General features: G+C 44.8%; 1 protein-coding gene across 1 annotated transcript in view; it reads left to right on the top strand.

The window, feature by feature from the left end:
- The window catches only part of LOC144733722 (uncharacterized), a 34,344-nt gene extending 12,427 nt beyond the window's left edge, over nt 1-21,917 (top strand). The window contains exons 2-7 of the mRNA XM_078615746.1: nt 9,052-9,291; nt 12,581-12,696; nt 15,616-15,769; nt 16,096-16,191; nt 16,924-17,121; nt 21,880-21,917. Coding sequence (XP_078471872.1) covers nt 9,162-9,291; nt 12,581-12,696; nt 15,616-15,769; nt 16,096-16,191; nt 16,924-17,121; nt 21,880-21,917 — 732 coding nt within the window. The 5' untranslated portion in view covers nt 9,052-9,161. The remainder of the gene's footprint in view (nt 1-9,051; nt 9,292-12,580; nt 12,697-15,615; nt 15,770-16,095; nt 16,192-16,923; nt 17,122-21,879) is intronic.
- Nucleotides 21,918-25,521: the final 3,604 nt, after the last annotated feature.

Genomic DNA, 25,521 nt, shown 5'->3' with positions numbered 1-25,521 from the left:
CTGTGCCCCCACTAACGCCAACCCGGTTGTTATCGTGGCGGACGGTGACAACAAGACCCCTACTGCTCCTAGCCGATCAGGCAGGGGCTTCCGATACCGCAAGGGTATAAGCATCTGTGTACCAGGTGGAATGTCCACAGATGCGACGGACAGCGCCTGCACTTGTACGGCCGAAGCAGGTCGCCCCCAGGGCGACGGCAGAAACGAGATTTGACGGCCCCCCGGCAGTTCAATACAATTCTCATTGATTTTGATCAAAATGGGCATCTTAGCCAAAAAATCGGTGCCTAACAAACAAGGAACCGCCAAAGATCTCGATATCAACACAACACCCGAGGCCGACACATCCCCAATAGATATCTTAGCATCCACCTGACCCACGATGCCCATGCTACCCCCGTTCGCAGCGACGCACGACCCATAAACCGGACGCACAGCCCCCGACGGAATGCCCAACAGATGGAAAATGACATCCGATATAATAGTCGCAGACGCCCCCGAGTCGACCAAAATGCGCACGTCCACACCTTGTATGGACCCCGGTACAGTGGACGAACCCGTAGCGGCCGCGACAACTCTCCGTGCCAATTTGCGCCACTGCGTAACTGAATGACAAGGCCCCGTCGATGGCCTTTCTTTAACAACAACAATAGGATCGCGCAACACAGGTGGTGGGTGAGGTGGAAAGCCTTGCCGAGTGTCTGGTGCGTGCCGACATGCCTGTTTCGGAGGATCTTTAGCCGACTTGACCGGTGCCGAGGCCTCCTGCTGCGGCGGAGCCGGGAAGCGGGCCCAGCAGTCTCTGGCGTAGTGGCCCCTACGCCCGCAGCGGAAACATTCGGCCTCGTTGCGCCGAAGCGCAGGCCTCGCCTCCTGACGGCCCCGTTCTGGTAGCATCGCGCGCGGTCTCGGCCCGCCGCGTCCCGTCCATGGAGCGGAGGCGGCCGTCAGTTGTTGAGGACCCCGGTCATCCGGAACATAGACGGCCTGCGCAGGGTCCCACCCCAGCGCATCCCCTTCTTTGACGGGCCCCCCCGTCCACGCCGTCACTTGTTTCCAGCGACGGAGGTTGAATTGCGCATCGAGACACTTAGCAGCCATCCGGGAAGTTAGCTTCTCATGCCCACACACAGGCATGGGGATCCCTAGATCCCGAGACAACTCCAACATTTTCCCTAATATGAGAGGCTCAAGCAGGTCCTGTGGCGTCTCAGGATAAGCTGCCATGGCCAGCTCCAGCACCGCACCCCTGAACGCCACGGGCGACTCCTCTGGTGCTCGTTGTCGTTGAGCGAATCGCCGATGCGCATCATCTGGTGGCTCATAAGCATCGGCCATTTCTTGAAAAACACCACATAAAGTTGCCTTCTTATCGGTCGCTATGGAACGGAAGAATCGGACAGATTCGTCGTCCAGGAGAGTCGGCAACACCTCCAAAGCCTCCGCATCGGTCCATCTTGCTGTGCGTACCGCCGCCAAGAAGCGGCAGGCGAACGCGCTCCAGTCCCCACCGACGGAAAATTCTTTAACCGTTGTAAGGTGGCGACTCCGACTCCTCTTCCCGCCGTCTTCCAATGGTGGTGGTTGTGATGGCAAATTCAAAATGGCGTCGGCCCGCGGCGTGGCCAAGATGGCGGTTTGGCGCCACGGAGCGCGCAAAATGGCGGCCTCTTGCCGCGTGGGCAATGGCGGCGGCAGGACAGGCAACGTGGCGGCCCGCGGAGCACCACTTGCATCATCCATCGTCCCTGGCGCGACGAGATGGCATAGATGCGCCAGGACGTCCTTAAGTGCCTCCAGTTGTACCGCCATCGCTTGCCATCGTTGATCCGCGTCTGATGATGTCGACGGACCCGCCACCGCGCCAACATCCTCCACTCCCGTTCCCGTGGTCGCCTCAGCCTGGCTCTCCTCCACCACCCCAACAGGATCCGTGGTTGGAGGGAGTTCGTCGTCGTCGGACGAAGAAGCCGATGCAGGCGCCGGATTAACTTTCTTCCTCACTTGTTTCGACATGCCGTTGCACTTCCGACACCAGTGTAATAAACGACTGGACCACGATGTCTGGCTCAGTGTCCTTTATTATTCGGTTCGTGCTGTACACCCACACGGCTGTCTTTACTCTGTAGCTTCTCCACGGTGCTGACTCCAATGTCGGCCCGATCCACAACAGCAGCTCCGCTGCTGTTTCTCTCACACAGCCCCCCTTGGCTGTACTCTCTGCTGCTCTTCTCCCTCCGCAGCTCTCACAGCTTCTTGCTCTCTCTCTCTCTCTCTCCGCAGCTCCTCCTGGCAGCCACACCGCTGCCTCTAACAAGCAGCCCCCTCTCTCTCTCTCTCCGCAGCTCCTCCTGGCAGCCACACCGCTGCATCTAACACGCAGCCCTCCTGGCTGTCTCCTCCCCAGCTGCACACCACTCCGCAGCTTCCTCTTATCTTCGGGGTTGGCTCCCGATCGCCGTCGGCGCCCCCCCTCTCCACACTTGCCCGCGTGGCCTCACTCTTTTCCGCTCACACCCCGACTGCCTTCCCCTTCCGGTTTACCCGCTTAAAGCCCCGAACCTTACCCCCACGTCACATGACTCCACCCCCCGTGACGTCACCTCCGGAAGGTCGCTTACGCCCGCATTACAATATTAAAGAAGTGAAGTTGCCTTTACATGCTTAAGCTGTTAATTTATCCTTTGCATGGGTGGACCTTATCCTTATAAATCATCCAGACATTTGCCCCCCCTGAGAGATTTTGCAGGAGCCGCCACTGGGGTTGTGTAACCTGGGTCCCAAATGATTACCCCCTCCTTGTTTGTTTAATCCGTTCTATAAGATGTTTGCCCTTGTTATCGTACTAAAGGATGCCAAGTCGCTCTCCATGTCTCGTGTCTGTGTGTATAATATTTATCTCTCAATTTTACATCAACACAAAGACCCCGCGTCTCCATTACTTATCCTGCACCACGGTACGCATGCCAAGCGCTGGGAGATTAATAACTAGACGGGTAATTAGGAACAATTACTCTCCACCAGAAACTATGGTGCGCTGTAACAGTATATCATGAATGTGCGACAGAATATAAGGAATATTGGAAAGGGAATCGACCAATTTTTTACTATCCAAAAGGTGGATTAAATGGGAATCAACTGATTTTTAACGATCCAAAGATAGGTCACTGCTCGGTTACTGCTGGAAGACAGAAACATGTATTAGAAATGTTATAGCTTGAACCATGCTCGATTACTGCTCGGACACATAGACACACGTATTCAAATGTCATAGATCGATTACTGCTCAATTACTGCTCGAACAAATTGACATGTATTCAAAATATTATAATCTTGATATGAAGCTTTCATGACTGTAGGAATCCATACTCTTTGGTTCTTTCGGTAAAGTCACGTAGGTAGAAAAATAATAAATCACGACGTTTCAATCGCAACACAAGCAACCGTCATCTGGTGAGAAAGAACTGGTGCAACAAGAGGTTATATAAGGTAGGAGGAAAGCTGCTGATGCAGGCTGCTTTTAAAGGGTAGAAATGGGCATAGCGCAAGAGAAGACTATCAAACTTCAGCTAATCCGACGGGGGGAGGGATGGGAAGGGCTGCCATAACGGGCGAACGGGTGGGGATGCAATTCACATAGGGATCAGCGGCAGGAGGAGAGGGGGTGGGGCAGAGCTAAGAAGGGTCTGCGTGTGAATGTGACTCAGAGAGTCGAGAAAATCTGCTAATATAGGTGGGCAGGAAGGGGACATCACAGCCAGTTATGACCTAAACTGGTTAATAACGTCCTTCCAATGATTGCTCAGTTTGTACCCATCTTCTCGGTTGAAATTGTGTCTGTGTTTATATATCTGGATGGGTTCATGGACAAATCTTACATAACCTATTGTTGCAGCAGTTTTCTCACCTGATGACGGTTGCTTGTGTTGCGATCGAAACGTTGTGATTTATTATTTTTCTACCTACGTGACTTTTCCTAAAGAACCAAAGAGTACAAAATATTATAGTTTAACACGTAGACTTTCGCGACCAATATCATCCATCATAGAGGGTTTTTTTGGGTTAGATCGCGTAAATATATAAATGTGTCGTTAAAACCCACCACCACCCGACACAGCCAACTAGTAAGGGTTGTCACGTAAACAGAACATGCCAATTCGTTACTATTACAGCATACCGGTGTGTTGGAGAGCCAAGCCACAACATTCACAATCTGAGTACGACGTTTTGCCAGTAATTACAACTAGCTTCATCAGGTGACAGCCATATTTGTGGAGAAGCATTCATCGGTGATGTGCTGGACTTCTCCACAGTCGTAGTTGCTCAAACACATAGATGCATACATGTAATCAAAATGTCTTAACTCGATTACTTCTCGATCACTGCTCGAACACGTAGACACAAGTATTGAAAATGTCATAGCTCGATTACTACTCAAACACATAGACGCAAATATTCAAAATGCCATAGGTCAATTTCTGCATTTGGTGCTGACAAATTGTCAGGAATTTCTACATACAGGAGCTCTATCTTAACATTCGCACTCATGCCATGGATGCAAAAAAACTCGGATTTTTTTTTTATATATATAACTTACATGTAAAAACGATTAATGTTTTTTATGACCAAACTTGATTTTGAGCCTCAGGTAGCTTGCCATTCTTAAACACAAATTACAGAGTGTGGCAGAGGCAATTGGAATGGCACAGCTATTTAGAGGTGTGCCCACGCCTAAGTAATTCGTTGCACAGCCAAATATAAAATGCAAGTGATTTGTTCTAACATCTAAGAGTCACAGTATATTATGTACGTTGGGTACTATGCAAACGAAATATATTTCCAAGGCACGTCATCCCAGTTGCATTCAATGCAGTATTAGCACCAGTTATTTGCAGGCTCGTCAAGCCCTCATATAGTACCCACACTTTACCATCAACTGGGAAATTAACTCGGGTCCTGCCAATTTTCACAAAAGGGTTGATCCCGTCTCGTTATAGGTTTATTAAGTGCCTTATCGCCTTGACGTCATAACAATGGAAAGTGTTGGAATAGACAGTGTGAGAGACTTTATGCTCTACCATTACTGGGATTCATCAATTCTTAGTGACCATCTGTGTAGGTCGCATCATGCACGATCTAAAGGTGACCTGTGAGCTTATTTAACTCATGTTTGAAGTTCGAGCGTTGAAAGTCTTTAACAGTCCATGATCATAATAATTAAATTATGAAAGCAATTCATAGTGTCTGGCATCCAGTACAAATTTCCAAGCTATCATCATTTGGCATCTATTCTAATCTGCATTCTTTAATTTCTAGATTTCTAACTGATAGATATATATGGGTAGTCGATGTTAGCAAATCTGATACTGGAATCGTGAACTCTGGCATTCTGCAAGAATCTCGTAATTACCGGCGAAATGTCATAATCGGCGTGCTGAACTCGTAACTAATTGGCACGTTTTGCTTACGTGATAAACCTTACAAATTGGCTTTGTTGGGTGGAGGTGAGTTTAAGGACACATTTATATTTACATGATCGAACAAAACAAACTCTATTATGGATAATATTGGTCGTGAAAGCCTATGTGTTAAAAATAATCTGTTTTGTCTACAACATAATTTATTCTCTTATTAATGAACTAGGTTGTTGGGGGGCGCCAATTACATAGTATGTGGTTGTGCGGGGGCGCCCCCCAACAACCACAGCGTGCGGCGGCCCCCAACAGACTGGTCAAGTAAATCCTTACGATTGTGCAGTGGGCCTTCATCCAGCAGTGGATTTAAGCACAAAAAACTCCAGTACTAATGTAATGGACAGAGCACGGCTCTGCCTCAGGGCAGCAGTGGAGAGAGGGCGGCTCTCCCTCGGGGCAGCAGTGGACAGAGCGCGGCTCTCCCTCAAGCCATCAGTGGAGAGGACGGGGGTCCCTCAGGGCAGCAGTCGACGGAGCACGGCTCTGCCTCACTCTCACTCACCTGTCTCCTCATTCTCACTCACCCGTCTCCTCACTCTCACTCACCCGCCTCCTCACTGTCACTCACCCTTTTCCTCACTGTCACTCATCCTTCTCCTCACCCTCACTCACCCTTCTCCTCACTCACCCGGCTGTTTGCTCGCAGTCACGTGACGCACTTTAACCAATCCGTGCCGCGTTGATCACAGAATGAAAGAACTGGGTGTTTATACATTAGTATTAATTTCCTTCCATAAGAATATAATCCATCCTTTTTTCAAAGTTACGGCTAACTTCAATCATTTCTACTAAGCGAATGCTTTTACAAGCCTTGTGACATTGGATGAGACACTGTAGCGCGTGCCGCAGGGAGATTGTTAGACAATGGAATTTGGAGTAGCAGCCTGTTCTACCAGTTTCACCTGTGGGCAAGACATGGAGCCTTCTGGGAGGTCCAGAGGGTTGCGGGGCCGAGGGCAGAGCCTGGCCACGCTGGGCAGCCCCACCCCTCCCACTCCCCACCCAGCCCCTCCCTCCCCACCCAGCCCCAACCTCCCCACCCAGCCCCTCCCTGCACGACGGACACAATAATCCCCTGGTGGCTGTTGTAACCAGGAGGTTCCTACCAGTATAAATATTCTATATCGGGACACATACATGAAGCCACAGGTAGAGAATATTTCTACCTTGAATTGAAGCTTTCGTGGCGAGCTCCGACTCAAAGTCGGGGCTGCTGCGATCTGGAATGGAACTCGTCGTGCCGTCGGCGTCGGCGTGATCTTCTACCTCTTCAAGGTGTGGGTCTGGCAACATGTTAGCTGTCCAGACCCGGTATGTAGTTATCCCCGAAGGCTGTGACAGCCGGAATAAAAGAGAGAGAGAGAGTACCTCCTGCTAGTGTCTGTGAATTAGTACACTACACATGTGACTGTCATACAGAATGAGCGCCATATATGCAAGACAAGTAAATGCCTCACACATAGATCCACAGACTCACTACACAGAGACATTATAACTTTGATGTTATTTGTTGCTGGCCATTTGATGTTTTGGCCCCGTTCTCAGCAACTTTGTAAGACGATGGCTCTCGTACGCGTTCAACTTAATTGACTGCAACCGTTTTGTACAAATCTAAGCGTGTAGGTCTGCAACAGGTATGTAGTAATTGGACATGGCAAACGTGTTTGAACACGCCCTCTAAAGCATAGCCCTGCAAATGTTCTGGTTAGCTCCACGTTAGGATTTAGCCAGACCGTAGCGGTGCACCTCCGATTGTCACCGTTTGATGTGTATGGCAAGAAATAAGTTCAACACACATACATATGAACGCCTGTGAACCAACACTATGAAGGCACGGCTTGGTGGATCGCACAAATGTTTTGAAACTCTCTTCACGTGCGTCTCGAGGTTGCCACACCTTTGATTGCCAGGAGTGGTCAGTACAACTAATGTGTGGACCCCACGTGGTTCCCTCGATGGGATTGTTTTCACCTCGCACGCGTGGGTTTTCTCCAGGTGCTCTGGTTTCCTCCCACACAAATACTAATTACGGGTAATTGGCTGATAAAACATTAATATATATATAGAGGACATCGGAGGTCAGGCAATTATTAGGTGCTAGCTCACCACGTCAGAATCAGAATCTTTATTTACACTGGAGGAGGAATCCGATTAACTATAAAGCTCGTTTTCACAGATGTCCAGTTAGGTCAGCAAGTTGCAACAACAAACACAATACTCACACACACGATAGGAGTGAAATGAAATGGTAAGTCGCGCATCTGAGTCGTCCTTTCTCTTCGAGAGAGAGTGAAGTGTGTGTACCGGTAGCTGAAATCATGATTTTTACATTTAACACGTAGGCTTTTTCTGTCAATATTATCCATAATAATAGGGCAGTTATCACGTGTGCACGTCCTCAAATACGTCGCTCCATATCGGCGTGCAAATCGCTTGAAAGTAGAAGTTTGCTTTTTACCGTAAAACGACTGGTCGCACAACTGTTCGTAACTGGTTGCGTAAATACATATTTGAAGTCGCGTGTAAACAGGTTTGCACAACTGATCGCTCAGGCAGCCTTAATAGTCAAGGGGATTTACGCTCCATCCCGCTGAGGAATGGTTCCATATTATTTGGGTCTTTCGATAAAACACGTAAATAGGTTTAAAGAAAATAACAAAAAATAACAACTACGAAGTTTCGACCACAGCACAAGCGATCGTCATCGTCGCTTGTGTTGTGGTCGAAACATCGTAGTTTTTTTATTTTGTTTGTTATTTTCTTTGAACCTATCTACGTGACTTTACCAAAAGACCCAAAGAATATTAATTTCTGCAGTCACGAAAGCTTTAAGTCGTGGAATGGTTCCGTTTCGCATTTTTTTTAGGTGACCGATTTAAGTTCTATTTGAAAATAGCTTCCTGTTCCAGCCAAAAAAAACTCCTTTGGATATTCTCATGAGACCACGCATTTTCTTACTCAAACAAACACTTCTTAATAATATTGGACAGAAAAGCCAAGGGGCTAATATTATCAAATAAATTTACTTTTTTTGGGTTGACAGAACAGGAGTTGTGCAAATGTGTTCTTTGACCGATATATTTCCACAGCAACTCCTAACGGGTGTGTGCATACCAATGTTTCAGGTGCATCTTTAACTACTGGAGAAAATTGCATGACTATCCCGAGAATGCGGTAGTTATTAAAATTCAGTAATAATTGTATCAGTTATTTATTTGAACCTCATGGCGGGACCTCGGGGTCCCATAAGCCCCCGGCTCTCGCATAAACTGCGTTGCGACGTCCTTTTGTCTGTTGAAGGCGAACGATACGGCAATCTATTCCTCTCAACGAGCTCTACACGATGCGCTAATCAAAGTTTCAAAGTTTTGTTTATTCTGCGCATTTGTCCTCGCTGCGCTTGGACGACATGACAACACAATAATCTGCGCCAGGTGGGTCGCGGCGTTTATGTGCGCGGTGGGACGGAGTCGCCAAAAATTAATCAATTACGATTTTGACTGCAGTTTATTTGGGACCCCAGGGTCCCGCCATCAGGTTCATTTGTTGTTGTTGTCGTCTACGTCTGTTCTGACAGATGGCGTGCTATCTGCACCGCTCAGCTACTCTGTGCCACAAGGGCAGGCGCTCGGAGGCACCCCGCTCCGTGACGATGGCTACTCTGGTGGAGAGAGCGACGGCGGGGGGATGCTGTCCGGGGGTCGTGGACAACTACTGGATGGAGTCGTCGGGCACAGCGACTGGCAGGCGAATGCAGGGCTAGAGTGGGTTGGCTGGAACGGCTCCCAGGCAGTGTCCATTACATTCCAGTTTGAAGGTAATTGGTTGTGTAATGGTTGGCATGTGACGTGGAAATTACCATGTCATGGGATCGTAAGAAGTACAATAATACGTTGTCACGCACACAAAAACGATGTTTTTATTAGCGTCAGCACACCAGTATGTTGAGAGCCATTCATAACTCTCAACAATTGTTCTTTAGCAAACTAAACTTTTTTTATTTTATTTTAGAAGGTTTAAGGCCCACTGAGCTATATAGGTATTGTTCAAAAGTGACCTGCCTACCACGAATGATAGATCAAGCTCAACGAAGTGGCTTATCATGTGGAAATGTACATATCAGCCAAATACTCTAAAAGGCATATTTACTAAATGCGGAGGGAAAACCGGAGGACCCCGGAGAAAAATACACGCGACCACAGGGAGAGAGACACGCCAACTTCAAATATACAGGCGTCAGGGTTGGGGTCGAACCCACGACCTCCTGCATACAAGGCGAGGGAGATAACATATCCTAACCACCGCGGCATCATGTAATGGATCGTATGATCTGTAATAATACGTTGTCACGCCAACAAATACGATGTATATCGCAACTCTCAACAACAACTTTGATCTTTAGCACAGTGCTGTGGTGCAGCTATTTTAAAAAAGGCATGTTCTCATGGCAACGATATTCACGACGCTATAGCAGATGGAAGGAGCGTGTGTGCGGCTTAACATTGGCATTGTGCTCATGCGATATGACCCAAAATCAATAATAAAAAAGCATTGGTCACGAAAGCCAATGTTAAATAGACTTTACTAGCGCTGCCTAAATCAGGATCTGAGGTATATAATATTGGCACTATATGAATGCAAATTCATTCATTTATCTTTTATAATTTTAGGTATGATATCATCATAGCATTTGCACTCGGTTATTTTGAGAAAAGTGCACTTTCTATTACATTACACTACTACTTTACTGTCGGGGGAACGGTTGCCAACCGTTGGGGAAGGAGGACAATGGATTTTCTGAGGGGAAAACAAAGGATGAGCAAACCTTCCAGAAAGGGGGCTCGAGGGATGTTAAAGGAGAGAGCACGAGGGGAAAGGACGCTTGGAGAGAAGCCATTAAGAACCGAAGCCCGGGCCTTGGCATTGTGTTGGTGTCCACAATAAAGGCTCTTAGTAAAGCAAGAACATGTGTCGGCGTCACTGCATATCTATCTCACGTACGCTACTCAGAGCTCCATCTCACTGGTGCTGTTACACCTATGCAGTAGTTCCCTACTCACGGTCTGTCACTGGCTTCGACTGTCACTTATTGTCACGTGTCACTGATGCCATAATCCGCCAGAGCAACTTCAGGGCAATCGTCATTGGCAATGATTGCCGTAGCATTTCTCATTGTAAAATTTTCATTGGCCCGAATCTAAAGAATTCTGATTGCAGCGACGAACACTGGGTTAGATAAACTTATGTTACTTAATTCCATTAACCAAAGAAGTTGCCATAGTTTCTTGTGGTTAACGCATTGCAGATGATCAATGCTGGCAACACTCCCCACGATTACCCGGAAATTTCCGTATCGTATCATGACCTTCATAAAAGGCTCTTCCAAAGCAAATTAAAAACAACACGTCCTGTGACTACACTGCACGAGGCCTTCCCATTGCCATGGAAACCAACGCCTGCCTGTAAACTGCCTCGCATGACCCAGAATGTCTTACGATAGATTTAAAAACATAAAGGCGATTGGGATTTTGACTTAATATGTTTAAAAGTACATGGGTAAGTAAAGATCATGATCTACATTTGTTTAGCGCCTTATTCCAAGGCTTTTACAGCTATCGGAGAGGAGTGAAGGCCGAGTAGGAGAGCCATACAGTCGAATCTGAATAAAACGAGGGCGTGAACCAGGAGTTTAGCAGCAGAGAGTGAGATGAGATGGATTTTACGATTATTGAATCTTTGAAAGTGGCGAAATTTTTCAACTAATTTCTTTAGAACTGCTTCTTGTTGTTGTGCTCAGTCTGTTGTCCTTCCGTCGCACCTCCAATTAGCGCGGTTGGTACGTATGGCAAGTAAGGGTCGTGGCAGAGATTTGTTCAGAGGGAAGAGTTGAAGGTGACCCCGAGGTTTCAACTAGAGGAGGCAGGAGGAGTGAGGGGAGAAAGAAGGAAATTAGATGGTAGGTCAGGATAGAGGGGAGCGGCGAGAAGAGAAGGAAATAATTTCCATTTTTTTGGAAGGTTTGATGGAGACACGGCGGCGTGACATCCAGGATTGGACAGTGACCAAGCATACTCTTTGTTTTTTTTCGGTAAAGTCACGTAGGTAAAAAATTATATAAAATAAATTAAGAATGAAAACAAATACACACTTAAGCGTTTGTGCTTTCGCTACGCCTGACACACTTAAGCGTTTGTGCTTTAGCTACGTTATCTCCACCTGAAGAAGGACGCGTGCGCGCCTGAAACGTCGTGATTTAATGTATTTGTTTAAACATTTTATTTATTTCATATAATTTTTTTACCTACGTGACTTTACCGAAAAAAACAAAGGGTATGGATCCTTGCAGTCACGAAAACTTCAAATCTAGAAAAAGTGACCAAGCAGTCTGAAATGCGGGAGGCAAGGCCTGGGGTGAAGGAGGGATACGAAAATAAAATCTGGGTTTTGTCGGCGAAGAAGTGATAGGGGAAATAAAACGACATTCCCAGAGGTTGAGATACAGAGGGAAAATAGCAAGAGCCCTGGGACAGACCCTTGTGGGATTCCAAGGGAGGGGATGTGGAGCGTCTGAAAGAAACGGAGGAAGCGCGTGAGGAGAGCAAAGAATGGAGCTGAGCCAGGGGGAGCCTCCCTACGTGATATTTGAATCACATAACCAGTGAGCTATGCCGCAGGTTGGCATTAATTTGCTTTCTCAGAAGGATCGCCTCTCATTGTCCCTACACATGTATTTTAAGAAACATTAATACATAATAAAGTATATATTATTGCGTGCACAATTTGATGTGCATATCATAAATGATTCATCCACACATTGTTTACATACAAAAATACGAATGTGTTGTCCTTCCCCCACACCTCCGATTTGCCTGGTTTGCTACGTACGGTGGTGCGAAAGAAGTTCAACATGCATACGGAGGAATGTGTCTATGGAGATCATCCATCGAGGAGATAGAGCTGGGAAAGTAGGTAATGTACCGGTACTCGGTGCATTTGTTTGTCATCGCAGGTGAATTGACAAAAGGCAAAGAAAGGATGGTGACAAACGCGTGACCGTGCCTGCGATTAACCCGATGATTTTACCGTTGCGATTTTTGTTTCAACAGGAGAGACTTTGCTCGGGAAAGTGATGTTCTACTCTAACAACGATGAAACGAACGGCGTCAGATTGTTCGAGCAGGTCGAATGCAGTGTGGGTGGTAGCATCAGCGACGCTGTTAAGGTATGGACAACGCGTGGTTGCGCTTTAAGTACTGTAGTCAGTGGGTCCACAATCAAAGCCACAAGAAGAGCCATTTAATTTTCGAATGGTGTCCAAAACTCAATACAGTTGATAATCAATTATCCTGGCACGCGATTATATTCTGCTTCCAACATTATTCGGCGGGTCCCAGTGTGAAATATTGCATACAGTACATGATACACTACATACAACTTAAACAATGAAAAGACTGCACGTGCATGCATCACCCCATGCAGAGTCTTTGAGATTGGAGTGGTAAGTACGGCACAGTAAATACTTTTTGAAATGATATATTTCTGTTTGCCTATTTGCATATTTATTTATGCCAATTTCACATAGTAAACTAATTAAAAACATATATACAAAACCGAAAAACATAATATCATGCAAGAATGGCCAAAAATACCCTATTTTAAACAATGATGATGTGGTGATTATCCGGCGGTTTAAAAATTCCGGCACACCCTCTTCCCCCCGAAGCCGCCGGATAATCGATTATCTCCTGTACTTTAAGAGCCGCAATGCATTTAACTACATACGTACATTAAATTTACGCCAGCTGAAGATAGAGTCTTGACTTAAAACTTTCGTGACTGCAGGAATTCATATTCTTTGGTTCTTTCGGTAAAGTCACGTAGATAGAAAAGAATAATAAAAAATAAAGTGAATAGAAATAATATATATTAACAACCACTAATGTAGACTGCAGCCTGGTTCTTAATCAGAGTGAGTGTACTTGCAGTCTATAATGTAGACTGTAGCAATGGTTTTTAAGCTGGGTGCGTGTACTGGCAGTCTAGAATGTAGACTGTAGCCTGGTTCTTAACCTCAGTGAGCGTACTGGCAGTCTATAATATAGACTCTACCCTGCTTTTTAAGCTTGCTACAGTCTACATTATAGACTGCCAATACGCTCACCAAGCTTAAAAACCAGGCTAAAGTCTATATTATAGACTGCCAGTACACTCATCGAGGTTAAGAACCAAACTACAGTCCACATTATAGACTGCCCATACGCTCACCAAACTTAATAACCAGGCTTCAGTATACATTATAGACTGCCAATACAATCACTCTGATGAATAACCAGGCTAGAGTCGACATTACTTTTTTTTATTCACCATATTTTTATTCTTATTTTTTCTATCTACGTGACTTTACCGAAAGAAACAAAAAATACACAGAGTCTATTTCAAGGATCCACGCATTTTGGAACTCAACTGCGAAAACAGGAAGAGGAGCAGCGGGTAACGGCAGAAACGGCAACGCTGCAGCCCGACTTACTGATCAAGTTCCACACCACCACCACTCGCTCTGGACACGTGCGTGTCCGAGCTGCGGGAGAATCTGTCGATCCCAGATCTGGTCTCTTCAGCCATCTTAGGACCCACAGATGATCCGACTTTTCTGTAGAAGACAATCATCCTCGATTGCGAGGCATGGCCTAATTATGATGACATTACGTCACAAAGGGGACCGTGAAGAGCCGCGTGCTACAGGTTGCCGACCCCTGCTTTAAGTCAAGTGGTTCTTCACTGATTTTCAAAGTAGGGGGTGGGGGGTTGCCACTTTCGCCGACGAGACATCATCAGTGGTGAGGGCTGCCACACCATTTGAAACCTTTGGGGGTTTGACAGAGTCTCCGCGCGATGATGATAATCCACTATTTCGTTGAGCTCTCGTTTGTGTTAAAGCCCACCAAGCTATATAGCTTGGTGGGCTTTACCAGGGTAGACAAAGAATAGGTTAGTTTTGTTGTATTGTTTGAAAGTGATTTGTTTACCTTTCTTATATGTTACAATCCTATCGTGTTTGTTGTAATGGTCTGATCTCGTGCCCCTAATAGGCATCTGTGAAAAAGAGCGTCGTAGCTCATCGGATTCATCCTGCAGTATAAATACAGATTCTGATAATGGGGGTGTTCTCTCTATTTGTGTATTGTCGGGGGCCGCACGTCAGGGATCGCACTAAAGGCCACCAGGGGCCGCCAGGCGGCCCACAATGGCCTTGCTAATGAAGAACACTGTTTTAAATATTCTCCAAATAAGGTTGGCTCCATCTGTAACTTGGGGCTATGGTAACGCGTGTAAAGATCTTCCCATATATTTTAAATGTTAGCGTAACATTCTGCTTCTGTGACAGAGTGTAGCCAAAACTAAAAACCTAAAACCAATATAAAATGGTATTGCTACACAATGAAAAAAAGCATGGATTCACTTCTTTTCATTCGTTCAAACAATGTACCAATTGCTTTGTTAGCTGAGGTCAAAAAGTTAAACTGGTCGAGGATTCCCCGGTAAACATAACAGTCCTTATTCTGTGGGTCTTTCGGTAAAGTCACATAGATAGGTTCAAAGAAAATAACAAAAAATTACGACATTTCGATCGCAACACAAGCGGTTGTCGTCAGGAAAAGGGGGTTAGCTTGTGTTGCGATTGAAATATTGTAGTTTTTTTGTTATTTTCTTTGAACCTATCTATGTGACTTAACCGAAAGACCCGAAGAATATGAATTCCTGCAGTCACGAAAGCTTTAAGTCAAGATTCACAGTCGTTATATCTATTACGATGCTAAAGAGCACAGTAGCAGTGGTCCCTCAGTGACTCTGTGGGTCATCTTTGTGCACAGAGCCTTAGCGTGATGCTGTCCATGAAATCCCCCTTTGTGTGCCTTGTCAGACTGAAGAACAGGTGCCCGCGAAGAGTGCTTGTCCCAAAACAGTCGTTGCCGGCTACACGGGGGAGGTGAAATATAAATGACGGAGATGCGAACAGAGAGAATGAGATCAACGAATGGAGTGGCGCGCACTAGCCTAAGTTACAGACGCTAAAACCTGCCTAAAGAACGATGTTATTTTGCACTTGAATAAAAGATGGTCATATATTTGTTTTTCACAGGTCCTGGACGTGGAGACAACCTGGTGGGAGAGAACGGTAGCCGGTTTGGTGATCTTCACTGCTGATCTGTCAGGATACAGGGGCTCACTTCTGCACTGTGTCATGTACCCAGCAGGGAAATGGTTACTGCTAAGTGAAGTGCAGTTTCAAAGTGGTACGTACTCTTGCTAATGTCTAGTTAATTGTGTGTCCAGGGCTTAATTTATTACTCGATATTATCTGCAATTAGGCAGGTTTGGAGCATGGCTTATCAGCGTAAGGCACTACAACTGGAGTACAGGGTACACCTAATCCATAGTCATTGTATATCCAATATGCTTACAATAATATGAAGAATAATGAGCACAAAATAAAGAGAGTTGATATGGGATGCTAACATAATTTTCGGAACATCGTCATTAGTTATTCCGGCTGGAAGTTAACATGATTTGTTGCTGTTGTTGTTTGTGCTATTAAAAAAAAGTCGTGTCTTGTCCACAGGATGCGACATTGCCCTGGGTCTGAGCACTGGAGCTGTTCATCCAGAGCAAATATCTGCGAACACAGGAGAGACACGCAGCCTGGGTCTCCGGTCAGGTGCGGTGGTGTACGCCTGACGCCTTGAGACGTTGTGAAAGGCGTCCAATAAGTGCATGTTGTTTTTTTCCTCCGAGAGGATCAGTTGCACCTGTAGTCAAAGCACTGAAAGTTATCTTCTTTTTTTTACAAATAATGAACTACCGGTATAATATTTCAATTTAACACGTAGGTTGTCGCCACCAATATTATTCATAATAAGGTTTTTGGGGAAGTTTTTTTGCCAGAATTGTCAACGAAAAATTGCCTCTGTTCTTCGCACCTGATTAGCTCATAAGTGAAAACAGCACAATTATCCCTCGTCTATTGATGACTGAAACAGGAGGAGGATTTCTCCCCATCTATGGCTATCGCCTGATAATTCTGGTTGTTGTAACTACCAGTGAAACGTCACAGTACTCGAATTGTAAATATTGTTGTGGGTTTACTCTCAAACACACAACTGGTTAGTGCTGAGCTAGTAACTAATTGGTCACGTTTTATTTACGTGACAAACCCCTTACTGATTGGCTGTGTCGCGGTAGTGGCGGGTTCACGACACATTTATATTGACGTGATCTAATCCTAAAAAAACCTATTATGGATGCAAATTTGACCTGACAGCTAGTCGTCATCTTCCATGCAGTTAATTTACACACTTCTGAGGACAAACGTACGTTGTCAAACTCTCATATAATCCCTGTTTATGCGCGTTCATTTTTTCTTTCCTTCTAATTTGTGACACCTGCGCAGACTGCTACTTCGGACGTGGGCAAGCCTACCGTGGCAACGTCTCAGTCACCCAGTCTCAGGTGCCCTGTCTGCCGTGGAGCCTGCAGAGCCCGCACGCTCACCCCGAGACTCCGCTCAACTACCCGGATGGTGGACTGGACGGCAATTACTGCCGCAACACTGGCGGCATGAGGGAGAGGCCTTGGTGCTACACCAATGGCACGGACACTACCTGGGATTTCTGCAGCATGCCGGCTTGTGGTAATTTACCATGTATTGCAACGATGGTTGGAAGCTTACTTTCGGTTCCGTGAGCCATCAGTGATTAACGCTGAACCATATGGGAGCCTTAGTCTGGTTGTGTGAGCCTTAGTTATTAACGCTGAACCCTATTGGAGCCTTAGTATGGCTCTGTGAGTGTCAGTGATGAACACTGAACCCTATGGGGAGCCTTAGTCTGGTTGTGTGAGCCTCAATGATGAACACTGAACCCTATGGGATTCTTCGTCTGGCTCTGTGAGTCTCAGAGATTAACACTGAACCCTAATGGATCCTTAGTCTAGTTCTGCGAGTCTCAGTGATAAACACTCAGGTTCACAGAGCCAGATTGAAAGCTTAATTAATGTACACAAACCCTATAGTAGATTTGGTCTGCCTTTGTAAGCTTCACTGATTAACAATGAACCCTATGAGAGCATTAATCTTACTCTATATAAACTTCGAACTAAACTATTTTTTATCTAACCAGATAAAGCCCAATAAGCTATGTAGCTCTTTTTTGGAAGCAACCTGGCTATCACAAATGGCAGCTCAACCAATTGGCTTATCTTGTGGAAATTTACATCAGCCAAATACTCTAAAGGCATGCTTACTAAATGTAGAGGGAAAAAACCTGATGACCTAGAAAAAGTCCACACGACCACGGGTAGAGAGACATGCAAAGTTCAAATATACAGAAAGCGTCAGGGTCGGGATCGGAACCCCTGAATTCCTGCATACCAGGCGAGGTAGTTAACATCTCTTAGCCACTGTGATGATGCTGAGAGAGACACGCAAACTCAAAATATACAACAAGCATCAAGGTCGAGATAGGAACCCCCTGACCTCCCGCATACCAGGCGAGGGAGTTAACATTTCCTCACCACTGTGGCACCAAATAACTATATATATACAACTGACCAATTTGTTTAAATAGTTTTTCCAAAACCTGGAAACACAAACCAGAACTTACAACAAACTATTTGCCAATATGAAAACTTATTTTGCCCTGTTAGGTACACATTAGCTTTCAGTTCTGGTAATTAAGTACTTGAGGGGAAAAATACACATCAGAAAGCATTGAAGAATGCGTGTATATGCATGAGAAGTAGTTACTAGCACATACAAACAAACATGCTCTGATAATATATGCATTTTCTTTGAAACTATTTGGCCTACACCAGAAAAATTGCCTCTGGTCTTCTTTATGGCCTAGTCTCACCACCAGTGTCAGAACAGAGAACACAAAAATGACAAACAGTACAAAGGCAATGCGCGTATAAGAGCATTTATCGCTCTGGGTGAGCAGCATCATCATGGGACCTTTTTGCCAGTATCAAAGTATTACCCTTTCTGAGACAAGGCCATAAAGAAGGCTGCTGTCTCTTGTGTAGGCCAATCAGTTTCAAAGACAATGCATATATTATCAGATCATGTTTGTTTGCATGTTCACCACAAGTACGTGTGGTTAATACATACTCTTAGTTTTTTCGGTAAAGTCACGTAGGTAAAAAATGAAATTAAAATTAATAAAAATAAAAATAATGAAATCACGACGTTTCCGAGGCAACACAAGCTTCCGTCTTCAGGTGAAACTGTCACAGCAAAATATCTGCAGCAAAATATCTGCTGTGACAGTTTCACCTGAAGACGGAAGCTTGTGTTGCCTCCAAAACGTCGTGATTTTATTGTTTTTATTTTTTATTTTTTATTAATTTCATTTTTTACCTACGTGACTTTACCGAAATAACTAAGAGTATGAATCCTTGCAGTCACAAAAGCTTCAAATCTAGAATTGGTTAATACATATTTGATTACTTGCAAAATGTATATATTTGGTGTTTTTTTTACAACTTAACACCTGTTTTATTGCCAGAAAGGGTAAAAAATCACATGATTATATTTCGCATAATGTTAATGATGTTAATAATAGCATGCGTTAAAGTTGTCTAATAAACGTTGTTTATTTTGTACAACACTTGTTCAGGCTCTTGGGTCGTCGATCGTTACACGGTTGGAACCCACATCACTGTTGACTTCACAAGGCCCGTTCAGATTTCCAAGATGGCGATGACTGGAAATGGCTACTATTGGACGTCTGCATTGGAGGTTGGAGTGCTTTTTATACGCTTTTATTTAACTCACTCTGTTTGTTGTTGTCGTTGTTGTCGTTGTATCCTCAAATCTTGTAACTAAATCTTTACCCACGTCCCAATGTGGTATCGACTGCAAACTTGGTATACTCATGTCATACTGATGACAATACTATATTCTATAAAAAAATATATACATATTTAAACATTCATTTTTACATGTTATGTTTCGGCTTGGGTCTAATTGTCCACGTTCAACTGACGTTGGCTGTAAATAACCACGGTCCCTTATGTTATGGCAAGCCTTGGGGCCACTTCTTGGAGTCGTGGAGTTCTGCCGGTACATTTCCTTAAAGCGTGTTTAAACAAAAATATTTTTCCATATTACTTATTATTATGTTGTATTTTACCAGGTAAAGCCTAATGAGCTGTCTAGTTATTTTCCTGAAGCGACCTGGCTGCTACAAATTATAGCTCAATGCTTTGGTGTATCACGTGGAAATTTATAGCAATAAATACTCTAAACGCATGCTTCTAAATGTGGCAAGAAAATCCGGAGGATCCGGAGAAAAATACACACGACCACGGGGAGAGACATGCAAACTCTAAATATACAGGCGTCAGGGTCGAGATTGAACCACAACCTCCTGTATACCAGGCGAGGAAATTAACAACTCGGCCACCATGGTGCCATACCGGCAAAATATCAACCGCTATTTCAGATGAGCACTCGGCACTACGCTTGTTGCAGCAATGCAAGCAGACCGTGTGAATTGAATACCCCGTCCCATCCACGTGAATATGCGCAAACCATACCCACAATGTGGGCATGGTTCTTGATGTCAGAGTTCATTCAAAGTGAGACAACGGTTCGTTGAAGGACGGAAGTCATTGATGAGAAATCAGGGAGGCGTAGCAGACACCAGTGTAATATCACTCATACCTCGTTTTCCAAAACAAGTAGTGATGCTTGGTAAGCCTGCATGACGACTACAACCACTCTACAAGGCCACAGTTGACCTCTCTGATCTCCGTCTGTGCTCATGGATGAATGGCCATCACAGCCCGCAGTGACTCTCAGTGACATTCCCAATATCACGCACAGACATTGCTCAGTTAGGCTCGGCCAAGCACAGTTCACAGTTGCACATCAGGGTCACCTCCTGACAATGGACTCGTAAGTACCCAACGAAATTAACGCTGCACAAAACGTACGGACGTTCCGTGCATATTCGTTTGGCACACACCCTTTGTCGGCAAACCAATCACAAAAGCTGCAATTCACGGTAAAACAAAATAACATTCACACTCTGTGATACCTAAAAGCGGTAACTTAAATGAGAACCCGAGTTTGGTTGTATTGCCAACTTTACAAACTAAATTAGAACCAAACTTTTATTTTATTTTACCAGATAAGGCCCACTGAGCTATGTAGCCTTTTCAGAAGTGACATGGCAACAGATGATATCTCAACGAAGTGGCTTTTCATCACGTGAAAATTTATAGCAACGAAATGCTCAAAACGTGTGTTTCTGAAGGTGGAGGGAAAAAACCGTAGAACCCTTAGAAAAATCCACGTGACCACTAGAGAGACACGCAAACTCCAAATATACAGCAGATATCACCAGGGTTGGGATCGAACGCACGACCTGCATACTAGACGAGATAGTTAACAACTCCAAGCCATACTCTTTGGTTCTTTTGGTAAAGTCACGTAGATAGGAAAATAAACAATAGATCACGACGTTTCGATCGCAACAGCAAGTGATCGTCCACAGGTGAAAGAGAGAAACATGCCTCTGTGACGAGGCATTATATAGATCCGAGAGGGGGAGGGGGGAGGGGAGGCCGTAACGGGCGAGAGGGTGGGGATGAAATTCAAAGAGGGCTTAGGTCAAAGAGGGGGAGGGAAGGGAGGCCGTAACCGGCGAGAGATTGGGGTGAAATTTAAAGAGGGCTTGGGTTAAAAAAAATTAGAAATGTAATGCAACTCAGAGTCGGCTAACACAACAGTTAACACTTTACCTGTTTGATGAAGTCCTTCCAAAGATTGCTGCATTTTGCATCCATCTTCTCGGTTGAAGTTATGTCTGAGTTGTGTGGAAAACCTCCCCGTAGAGGCGGTTCAATCTTGATTAGAAGCTTTAGTGACTGCAGGAATTCTCCTAGCCACGACGACAGAGCCCACTATCCCGAGCCCCATTGCTCTTCACAACCTCGGGATGTTAACGTTCGCCCGTTGTGAGCGCTGCTGTTATTATCGCGAATGAAATACTTTCCGAGGGAGATTGTTTGCTTGATCCATGCATGTACACGATTTGTTCTTGTGTTCTCAGGTGGCGTACAGCATGGACAATACCATTTGGGATAGTTACATTGATAGCACGGCCCAAAACTATATACTACAGGGGAACACTGATGCTGAAAGTATCAACTTTGTAACATTCTTGCCAAAGATTACGGTGAGTATATATATATATATATACCTTAATCTTTCATCCATAATCTATCAAATATGCTGAGCTGTTTTGTCAAATATTGGTTAATGAGAAGACTGGATGTTGAAAGATTGAATTGTGATGTCGAACTGTCGCCAAATGGTAGCGTGCTTTGCCACTTGTTGCAGAGGTTCCCATTGCAAGCCCCAACATCAACCCAGGCTAATGCTATTGGTGGATTAATCATAAAACAAATCGTCTGCTTAAAAGGCAAGACGTGAAAATATCCCCATAAAATCACTCACACAGAGTGGATGTTGTCTAATAAATGCATTGGGGAGGAGTGGGGAGATAGGAGCTGGAAGATGTGGCTCAGCAGAGACCCAAACGTCAGAGGCCAAGGTCTGGTGACTGGACCAGTGATGGGCACCAGTGATGGGCAACCCAGACGAGTTGTGAGGCTGAGTGGCGTAGTAACTACATTATTAGTGGTGTAGTAACTGCATTATCAGTGGCGTAGTAGACACATTATCAGTGAAGTAGTGGCTAGATTATCAGTGGCATAGTGACTACATTATTAGTGGCATAGTAGCTATATTATCAGTGGTGTAATCGCTACATTATCAGTGAAGCTCTAATGAAATTAAAGTAAATCGTGGAAAGTAAATGAAAGCATTTCCATAACAATCAAACATTTTTTCCGCGTTTTAAATGAGTTGTTTGTGTGTGTTTTTACGCTGTTGTTGAAAACAAATCTATCATATCATTGTACGTCCTCTGGCCAAACACCGTTTGAGACTAGGCTTAAAAGAAAGGTGTCTCTGGTGTAGACCAATCAATGCATATATTATCAATCTTTTTTGTTTTCATTCTGACCACAAATATTGTGGTTAATGCTGACATTATTCCTTCTTAAAAGGTTTTCAGTTTTGTTGCCAGAAAAAAAGGGGATAAACCTGTTATTTTCTTAAATCTATCAAGTGGTTGTCAAAGGGGCCCCAAGTCGTCGCTTTGGCCACCAGGGTGCGAGGGGGAATCCCGCACACAGCCGTGGATTACTGGACACGAACCATTTTTTTGTTGGACAACCTGGACAATTTTATGAACGGCGATAAAGCAGTAGCCATGTGCAGTAGGACTTCATGATGTGTTATCTAATTCCTGCTTTCTCTTAAAATATTCAGGCCCGGTTCATCTCTGTGATCCCCAAGACATCCGAGCAGTACTATTCAGCGATGAATGTGGAGTTCTTTGGTTGTTCGTCCGACAAGCAGTCTTCGAGCAGCTACACCAACGTCACTGAAAATATAGTGAATGTAAGTAAAACAAAGACAAAGATCCCCCGTATAGCCTGAACAGAGACTGTTGGGGCAAGTGGTGTTAGTGAGCACCTATGAAGGCCGGCACTTGCTGTGGTTATGGGTTACCACGATATAAAATTTGACGTGACAATGGTCAGGAAATCAGTTTCCCACAACTTTGTAATGTTGTGAACGTTTTAACTGCATTGTGTATTTTGCGATGTTACGCATTTCCTCACGTACAAGGACAGATGGCTTAAACGGGGATTCAACTGCACTTCCCTCACTGAAGCCTGTCATTTGTCTTATCATGACAACGTTTAAATAGTTATGCTATGTTCAACTTTCTACCATAATTGCTCTTCTGTGGCAAACGGGAAGGCTCCCATTATAAATATATTTTCACATGAATTTCCACAATAATTATTGTGGTAACAGTAACATTTTCGTCCATAATCACCTTGAAATTACTAAACTAGATCTGTTCATGATATCTGCCCTCACACATTTTACTGTTCCAAGCCTTGCTTCACCCTCTCCGGCTCAAAGGTGATAAACATTTCTATTTCACACCCCCTTCATCTCTAGATCTCTAGCACTAGATTTGATATTCTCGGGGTCTGCATCTCTCTCTCTCAAATCTTATATTTGCGAGAGATAGCATCTATGTCTGTGCATACGTACGTACGAAGATAGCAAACTTGATTAAGTTATACAGGCTGCTGTGGGGCTACGTGGTAGGCCGCAGGTGGCAGTGAAGCGCTTCTATGCCCCCACGTTTATGAGGTTTGTCTTTGCCAAACCCGCTAGGACCAGTGAAAGAAAAGTATGGTCAAATACTCCCTACGTGCCACATGGCATGGGGAGGCGGCAATATGTTAACTCTCTCGCCTGGTATACAGGAGATTGTGGGTTCGATCCTGACCTTACGCCTGCTGTATATTTGGAGTTTGCGTGTTGCTCTTCTCGTGATCGTGTGGATTTTTATCCGGGTCCTCTTCTGGTTGTTCTCTCCACATTTAGAATAAACATCATCCATTTCGAATATGTGGCTGCTGCTATAAATGTCCACGTGATGATAAGCCACTTGGTTGAGCTATCAATTGTGATAGCCAGGTCGCTTCTGAAAAAAAGCTATACAGATGAGTAGTGGGGACCTTATCTGGTAAAATACAACATTGTTCTAGTTTTAGCGCCTCATCCTGGAACGGATTTACAAAAGAGCTGCACAACCATGCCCAGGCTGAAAATTACCATTCTCCTCCTCGGTTGGTTTTTAAATCCAAATGCATTTGCTTTGCAGGATAAAGTGTGGTCTTTGGCGAACAACCCTTTTCTCATCCATGGAGACATCACGGTTTCCAAGTAAGATTGCTGAAACGTTATTTCTTTTTTTAAACGTTCATCAAATTGGCGAACAAATTGCATATTTTAACGTATGGGAGCGGTTCTTTTACCGGCGCGACACCCATTACCAGCAGTAGCTGTATGGTCTGTGAAAACTTCTATTACCTGCGGCCCTATTAGTCTTTACTGTTTCTCTAATGCTACTTTGAGGAATGGCTTAACCTCATCAAGCGGAGTTGGGTGGCACGTTCTCTCTATTTGACGCCAAGGTGGCGAGATGTTGAATACCTCGCCTGGCATGGAGGATGTCATGGGTTCGATCCCGACCGTGATGTCTGTATTTTTGGAGTTTGTATGTATAGTAGTGTATAGTGTAGTATAGAGTAGTGTAGTGTATAGTAGTGTAATGTATAGTATAGTGTATAGTAGTGTAATGTATAGTGTAGTGTATAGTAGTGTAATGTATAGTGTAGTGTATAGTAGTGTATAGTGTAGTGTATAGCAGTATAGTGTAGTATATAGAGTAGTGTAGTGTGTACATATGTTGAACTTCTTTTGCACCGTAGCCAACCGTGCTAATTGAAGGATAAGGTTACTCGAGGCCATGGCACTCTGGATGACCCGGGAGGACGCGTGACCAGTTAAGTCTACAAAGGGGCCCCAAGTGGGGGCTGGGGGTGGTCACGTGATTGGGACCCAGATCCTTCCTGAGGATTCTAGAAGGTGGACGTGGCCAAGGGTCGAGCCGGCCATGCCGCGGAGAATATAAGCCGGGTCCCAAGAGGGACCGGGGTTGTTATTCATCCTAGAAGAAACCTTCGTCTATGTTCTCCGTTCAACGAGTCTCCAACACGTGGACCTGAGCTGTTGGTCGCGGTCCGTAGTAGCAGTTACGTTGTAACTAGTGTAGTTAGCCTGGTGGTCACCACCATAGGTTGTTATTCTGTTAAGGGGACAGTTACACCGTGTATTGGAACTGAATACATGTATTGCCTCCAAGTCTACGTCTGTGACTCAGTTGAACCCATTACACATTTTTGAAATGCATGTCTATACAGGCCAACATACTTAAATAGGGATTACCATTGGTACGGCTTTTTTAATGCACACAATGGACAGGAAGGACAAGATCAAATGGCTCTCATAATGTGCATGCATAATGTATGTTGACTCATTAATCCC

Source organism: Lampetra planeri, chromosome 48, assembly GCF_965212315.1.
Source record: "Lampetra planeri chromosome 48, kcLamPlan1.2.h2, whole genome shotgun sequence".
NCBI classification, from domain to species: domain Eukaryota; kingdom Metazoa; phylum Chordata; class Hyperoartia; order Petromyzontiformes; family Petromyzontidae; genus Lampetra; species Lampetra planeri.
This window is presented reverse-complemented; position numbering and strand designations above follow the sequence as displayed.